An 8,257-nucleotide genomic window follows, 5' to 3' on the forward strand; every position below is an offset into this window, starting at 1 on the left:
ACTTGGGATGTCTTCTCTACCGAATGGTTCACTGGTGACTTTGGAACAACTTTCTTGGTGTATGAGAATCAGGGCCAGAGTGTATGTAACAAGAAATAAAAACCAGGACCAGCGAGATGGCTCTCCAAGTAAAGGCACTGATGACGAGTTCGATCCCTGGGGCCTACATGGTGGAAGCAATCAATCATCCTGTTGCCCTCTTCCCTCCACACAGGCTCTGGCATGCATTCCCTCAAACACACAATTTTATTCTTTAAAGATTGCACTTGTTTGTTGGGAACTTACTGACAAAAGCAGTCCTGATGACATCCAGAGTGGGTGGGTCCTCATGACACAAGTCAGAAAGACAGAGCTTTTTATTTAAAGTAGTCAGAGCAAAAATGACTTCATCCAAGCCAGAACATACCTGGCTTACCTCAAGCTAGTATCGGATAGACCTGTTCCTTCATGTCAGGTTCTAGTCACAGAGGTTAGCCATGGAAGGGAAAATCGGTGTTATTCTGGGCACTTATGGCAACTGTGACTGAAGACGGCTATAGTCAGGTCAAGCTGAATCCATGCTTAGGTCTATTAACATTAACCAGAGGGGGGAGACAGTGTCCATGGAATTTGTCGTTAAAAGGTTCTGAATTCAATAGCTATTTAGCATACACGGATTCAGATCAAAGAAAAAAAAGGGCTTTGAGTAAACATAGAAAGGAGGATGTTCACTTCTGAGTATTTAGAGACCAACACAACCATGCAGTTCTGAGTGATGACGAGACACTAACAGTGACACACTGGAGCTAAGAACGGTACTTGGGATGTTGATGCAGGTGGATTGAGACCAGTCTAGCCTATACAATAAGACATGACCTTAAAAAGGCATCCCTTCCCCCACCCCACCCCCAAAAAAGATAGAGCTAAGATGGTTACATCAAGTACCCAGGTGTCTTTGTGGTTTGGTGAACATACTTGAGTTTCTCTATGTGCCTGTTGACACGAAGTGGTTGGCACTCGCAGTAGCTGAGCCTGTTTGAGCCCTCTCTATGACAGAATTTTACCAAAGCACCCACTCTTCTTCCCCAAATTTGGACAACCTGTCTCTTTATACCCACTCCAGGCTTCTTCATGAATGGCTTTTCCAGATGATTTTCACTAACCCCAAACCTGGGCATTCTGTTTTCTCCTCCTTCTTATTCAGTTCCCTTCCTTTAAACTCAGTTCCCCATTCCTCACCTTTCACAATAAACATTAGAGGCAAATACTGCCTGCCACCAGTTCCAGCATACATTACAGTCACTGACCATAGAGCATCCCTGATCCAGAACCCAAACACTCAGGAACCTCAGTTCTGCTAGCCAAGTCTCTCACAATAGAGAGCTTAGACACGTTAACCCAAAGCTCTACAAAGGACTCTCATACAAACATGCATTTTACGCCCAAGCAACCTACACGTATTTCACCTAATTCTTACAACCTCCAAAAAGGCAATCCAGCGTAAGTCTACAAAATATTCTTTTTAATCTTCAACATCCACTAATCGTTGAAGTGACTGAAGTTTGCTGAGCTGCAGCTTTCGCAGGAAAACATTCTTAACTTCATGCCTGTGGTAAATGTTAGTCAAATTAATACATGCAAGCACCCAGATTAGTGCCTGGCACATAAACCGCTCTTCAAACATGTGCAATTGCTGGTCTTGGGGTTGAGGACAACTCAGACACAGCTAGTAATGGAACTGAAATCTAAACTCCATTGTCCCAAATGTGACATCCATGCAACCTCTGTGACATTGCCATTCCAGTGTTCTACAGGAAACAAAAAGCAGAACCGTGTAAAATGGAAGTATTTTTATTGTGTGATTCCATACAACAGAAGCCACATTTACATCTGCCGAACCACACAGGAAAAATGAGTATGAAGTAGTACTAGCAATTCAAAGTAATTCATTCCGAATTAAAGGACGATGGTTTTAACTGATTGAGTTTTCAGATGTAATTTTGCACTGATCAGAATTAGTGTGTTCTCTTAAACTTCCATATGAACCACAAATAACCAGGGATAGTTCATTCCCTGGTACTACATCTGAAGAAAGCTCACAAACTTCCCATTCATTTCCTGTCTTTTCACACCCGCCTCATTCCATCACCATGCTGAATCCCTCTCAATTTCCACATCATTTCCAGCGACTCTAGAGTGAAATCTATCTGTATTCCCTTGAAAGTATATGGACAATCCCAAGTCCAACTCCATTCTGTCCTTTTGAAATGTGTTCCTTTTTGGCATAATAAATAAAAATACTAGTAAGACTTTGAAAACCTAAATTCTGACTTCACAATTCAGTCATATGTTCTTTAGACACCTACTTTAACTATAAGAATTTGTATTTGCTTGGTCCTTTGTCATTTATCTTCACTACTGTCCTGGAATTTACAAAAGGCAGCATTATGCTTTTATAGAAAAATCAATTACAGAGAGGCCAAACAATACAGCCAAGAACCCACAGGTAAAACATGTCATAGTACCTCATTTGAGATTCTATTACTGGAGTGTGCTATGCTCCTGCGTTAAGATGAATAAACCAGTAACTTCCCAGGTCCCTTTGGGGACTATTAGTTTATACTCTGTTTGCTACTTTTTCTCCTAGAACGAAAACAGGTATGTTTGATCATGAGATTTAGATCCTTTTAAGCTGTTCCTTACATAGTTCTCTTACTTCTGGATTGGCGGAAGTTACTTGTTCTAATAGTCGTAGGTACTGCCTGTCTCTCCGAAAGCTCTTAAAGTAACCTCTACTGGTCAAAAGAGACTGTTGACATGTTACAGATGCCACCAATTGTTCTAAAAAGTTATTTCATACTTAAAACCAATTCAAACCATAACAAATTCTATGGATGTTTATTCTCAAGGTGGTAATATGCATTTTCTACTTTTGTACTCAGTGTATTTGGGAAATGGTCACCGTGTCTCACCGCTGAGAATCTCTTTCCCCAACAATGCCAGTCTTACAGGGGTAGGACGGCTCCAGCTTTCGTGTCTCCTACAAAGAACAAACCATCCTAAACTGGAAAGTGAAACTTAGTATTAAATGATTTGGGCCACATGATTAATTTAAAAGCTGATGTGTCTAAAATGACACATTACCTCTCTTACTTGTAATAAATTTATACATGGGATTGGTCATGCTGACATATATGCAGGAATTACACATACATAAAGTTTAAAAAAAAAAAGAACATTCTCTGAACAATCCTGAAGAGGTCAAAGAGCGCTGGAAGCAGGCACTGGGTTCACAGGAACTTGTGTAATTTAATACACTGAACCAGGACACCGTGCATGGAGGACACACAGGCAGCTGTTTTATGATTCCTTCATTTTGATGGTATTGCTTTCCTGTCTTCCGGAGGAAAGATTTTGACTTCAAAAGTAACAAAATATTTGAGAACGGAATTTACATCTTTCAGTTCTAAATGGTACTCTTGGGCAATTTTCTCGGCAGTCCATGTTTCTGGAGAAAGTTTATGGTTATTGAGAAGTGTCAACGCTTCTACAACAGAAACTTTGCCTTTGGGAATGTCCATGACATTCTTATCGAATTGCTGTCCTATCGGCAGTCTGAACTCCTTCGGTTCTTGCAGCCGCACTCCGGCATCTTTCACCTAGTAACAACAACAACAACAAAAGAACTTTAGGATAGAAGATTTGCATTTTACATTTCCCGTGATTCTTAGGTCTGTACTGTTTCTTTTCAGATAAACACGTTCACACTTCCTCAACTGTATTTTCTCACTGTAGTGTCTTTCCTAACTATAGCTTGCCATAACTAAGAAAAGCTCTGTAAAATTAAACTGAATGAATATATGCCATTTACTCACCTCCAGTGAGTATTATGAGCACCACATGCTCTAAATTCCAAACCTTCTGAACTGAGATGCCCAAGAAAACTCCACATCTAACTTCTAGGATGACCAGCAGTCAAAATACAAGTCCACTCAGAACAACCCCTCAACTTGCCTTCAGGCTTTCTAAGTGGTACATGAAATATAAATGAACCGCATGATTAAAATTGGATACTACCACAAAGATGCTTCATAATGTACTACAAATATCCCAAAATCAGATCTGTAAGACTTCTGGTCCTGATCAGGTCAGGTAAGGAAACCGCAGCTTGTATATTAAACAAATGGGGGTTGGTTAGATGAAAATGACACCCGTTTCAGAAGAGCAGCACCCTAAAAGGGCTGGAACAACTTACTTGAAAGCTTTTCCATCCTGCCATTACTGAAGAGCTGTTACCTAGATGTCAGGTGAAATAATCCTTTTCCTCGCAAGTTGTTTCAGGCCAGTTTTATCAGAGCTAATTACCTAAGCTGCTCTAGGCATTCCCTTCTTCTTTTCGTCTTCAATTACACCTGCCTACACCACTTCTTGGTCAACAACCTTTTTAAAACCCCCAGACCCAAAGCCAACACCTCTCTAAATCAGTCCTGTAATTGGGTTAAAGCTTAAATCATAAATCTGCGCTAACGACCCCAGTGGCTTTATTCTGAGGAACTCTTCAGAACTTACCACACCTGACACTGCTGACTATAATGTACAAATCTACCTGTAACTGCCACGGTCCCTGCCCTCAGCTTCCATGCTGAATCTTTCCCAGTTTTCCATCTGTATTTCTGTGTTCTTTGTGGCTCTTGTCCCTTCTGCTGCTCATTAAGTTCCAACTACATCTTCTTTGTCTTTAACTTTGTATTTTGGTTGCAGGGTGTCATGAATGCTGTAGCCCTGAACTTCTGGATCTTCACCTACTCCCTACCTCCCATTATAGCCCACATGTAATGATGTCAAAATCTCTGGCCCCAAACTAAGACCTTTCTTTGGATACTTAAGCCCCGAATCCCAAATGCCTAATGGGCACCTCTACTTGGACCTGTATACACCTCAACTCCAGGGTGTCTAACACTGAACCTACCAATCTGCCTGCTTCCAAGTCTATGCTTAAAACTGTCTAATGTATGAACAGACACTGTTCATAACAGCTCCCGAGTATCTCTTGATCCCATTCTCCCATCCTCTACTCCACTAAACCACCTACACCATGGCAGTGCCACTGGAAGGAACTATTAAAAGACATCTAATCAGGGTTCCCTGCCCTGTGGGAAGTCCAAGGACCACCCACCTGCATCCAGGTCTAGTAAGGTGAGCATCCAAACTGCCTAGGCTCCCACAAAGCCAGTATGTGCAATAGGATCAAAAACCCATTGCCATTGTTCTTGAGTTCTCAGTAATCCTCACTGTCCGCTATGTTCAGCGAGTCAGGTTTTATCCCAGGTTTTTTCAGACCCAGGCCAGATTGTTCTTTGGGCTGACTAGGGAGGGGGACTTGATTGGGGGAGGGGGAGGGAAATGGGAGGCGGTGGCGGGGAAGAGACAGAAATCTTTAATAAATAAATAAATTTAAAAAAAAATAAAAGACATCTAGCAGGTTTCCTCTAACTAGACAATTCTGTTCCCTCCTAGTTCACTCTCAAATTGAACACCACTTTTTTTCCACATTAAACTCTTCAATGACTCTCCAAAGCCCTCCTGATAAAACTAAAGTTGCCTGGCATATAGTTTCATGATCCAGGCATAATCCAAATGCACCCCTCACTTTCCCCTAACCATGTACACTGTAACCAATCTCCACAGAATTCTGCCTTTGTATCCCCACTTGAGCCTCAGGCACTCACCCCCACTCTTTCACTTCCTAAATCTCAAAGTGTCTCTCATCTTCCAAAACCAGGAAGATCCACCTTCCACTCCATACGTGGAGATTTTCCTTTTCCTTCAGTATTTCATAGTAATCCCCTAACACCAAAAAAAAAAAAAAAAAACTTTAATAAAAGTAAACAGCCTCTTTTCATTTAGTAGAAAGGCAGAGAAAATTATAAATTCCAGAGATATAAAATATTAAGAAAAAAGCTGAAAAACTAATTCCTAGCAGAAATATTAACTAGTAATGTGGGTAGCTACAAAACAAAAATCATTCATTTTCCCACATGCTAAAATAGGAGGCTTAAAAATTCTACTGACTAGAAACAACTTTCCTGTCTTCCTCAAAGACTCAACAATTAAAAGATGTTAACCTTTGAATTAACGTTTAATTAAAAGTTAATCTTTTTCTAGTTAACCTGTGATTCCTTAATCTAGTTGTAATCCAATCTAAACAAAACTTACTAAAGACACTAAGACTCTGATTCCAAGGTCATTTAGAAGAAAATAACTGGCGAAGAGACAAGAAGACAAGGTCATATCAGTCACCAGGATGTATTATGATGGTCTATTAACTGAGATAGTATGGGTCTATGGTAAGAAGCAAAACCAAACAGCAGTAGAAAGTCTATCAGCAGAAGTAAGGAAAGGAATTAGTAAATTAATTATATATTAGGTGACTGGCACCTATTTAAAGATGTTAAACTGATCTCTTCTACACACAAAACACCGAATATAATATCAAATAAATATATTTACCTAAGATCACAATAATTCCTGCTTAGTATAAGTGAGAAACAGTATTTCTTTTTTTTTTTCTTTGATTTTTCGAGACAGGGTTTCTCCGTAGCTTTTGGCTCCTGTCCTGGAACTAGCTCTTGTAGACCAGGCTGGCCTCGAACTCACAGAGATCCGCCTGCCTCTGCCTCAGTATTTCTAAGTACTGCTCAGCATCAGCTTAAAAAAATACCATAGTACTGCCATCTTTAAGTGAGAATTTGGTGCTAACTAAGTTTTAGAATGCAAATAACTTTGAGAGTTGTAGCTGACACCTCCCCATCTAACTCTGCACCTCGATCAAATGGTCACCTCCCTGATTCCAACTTCAATTCAAATTCCAGGCCCAGGTTTAAATGTCACTTCCCTAAAAGCAGTCCCTACTCCTCCAGGGAGTGTAATAACACTGTAGCTGTGTAGCTATGCCCGCCGACCAAGGATCACTAGGATGTGCCTACCATTCCAGCATATTACATGAACTTACATATAATTACATATCCTGTCCAGACACACCCTTAAAAATACAAACATGCCCCCACCAGACGCTGTGGTTAACGTAGGAACATCTTAACTTATACACATGAAAAGAGCTCTAAAAAGTCATTTTTTTTGGTCACTCTGACTAATTGCTAAAAGTACCCTATACCAAAGTAGGGTAACCAAATCTTTCAACTTCCGCAATAAACCGTCCACACAGGTGCAAGCAATCGATTCATTCCCTGGTCTTTCGGCACTCCCTGTATACCAATGAGCCAAAGTCCTACATCTCAATCGCAGGGCTCCCCACTGACACGCCCTCCCCGCCACACACACTCTTGGCACTATACTTCACTGGTTGCCCTCTTTTCCTCGATCACTTCCTCCAAATGAACAGTTTGCTTAATTAAAGCATACGTTACCGGCAAGAACGTCACCGGATCTTTGGAGTCGACATATACATCTTTTAGTAATGACAACAGCTTGTTATCTTTCCTAGAAACTTCTTCTTTGATTTCTGGATACTCTAAAGAAAGAAGGAGGGGAAAAGGCCATAAGCTTTTCTAGAAACCCGTAAACACGTAAGGCAATTTTTTAAAAAGAAACAATCATCTAGACAGCTGCGGGAAAACGCTAGGCGAGGCGTGCACCCAGTGCAGACCCCGGGCGGGAGCCTGCGCTGGCCCGAGCGCCGGGAACCCAGCCGCTGCCACCCGACCCAACGGGGACGACCTCAATGTCACCGAAGGCCTGGGAGGGAGGGGCCGCACTCACGACTCAGCTGCTCCTGCAGGAGGTCGCGGGTGGAAGGGTGCTTGGGAGCCGTGGAGGGCTTCATCTTGCTGATCTCCCGCTCGGCTCGGTTCTCCAGGTTGAAGTTCCTGAAGGCGCGGCTCACGCGAGCCCCCATCTCTACATCCTGCAGCCCCGGACTCTCCGCGCACGTGGGGAGCCGCCGGCGCGGGTGACCTCTGTGCGCCCGGAGCGTGCGCACGCCTAGGGTCAGGCTCCGGGAAACCGCTGAGGACGCGCTCGGCGCCCCCTGGCGGCGGGGAGGACACACGCTGGGTGCAGCCGCCAGCCGCAGAGGTGCGTGTAGGCGTTGTCAGGGACGCTCCCGCTGAAGGCTTTCAGCCCAAGTGACTGCACGGTTGCAAAATTCCGGCTTGAGCAAGCAAAGGTTAGCGTACAGGGTCAAGGTTCTGCACTTCTCCGGCTCTGCTTTTGAGACGTGAAAATAAAGAATCTTTGTTCTTAGCGGCTTTTCCATTTT

General features: G+C 42.6%; 1 protein-coding gene across 1 annotated transcript; it reads right to left on the reverse strand.

The window, feature by feature from the left end:
- Nucleotides 1–1,814: 1,814 nt before the first annotated feature.
- Nucleotides 1,815–7,977, reverse strand: Ndufaf4 (NADH:ubiquinone oxidoreductase complex assembly factor 4). The gene is made up of 3 exons (XM_075971298.1): nt 7,759–7,977; nt 7,407–7,510; nt 1,815–3,638 (listed from the first exon to the last, which is right to left on the reverse strand). Exons 1-3 carry the CDS (start codon nt 7,892–7,894, stop codon nt 3,351–3,353), a joined length of 528 nt encoding a protein of 175 aa, XP_075827413.1. The 5' UTR covers nt 7,895–7,977; the 3' UTR covers nt 1,815–3,350.
- Nucleotides 7,978–8,257: the final 280 nt, after the last annotated feature.

The sequence above is a fragment of the Microtus pennsylvanicus genome, chromosome 5 (assembly GCF_037038515.1).
Source record: "Microtus pennsylvanicus isolate mMicPen1 chromosome 5, mMicPen1.hap1, whole genome shotgun sequence".
In the NCBI taxonomy this organism is placed as follows: Eukaryota; Metazoa; Chordata; class Mammalia; order Rodentia; family Cricetidae; genus Microtus; species Microtus pennsylvanicus.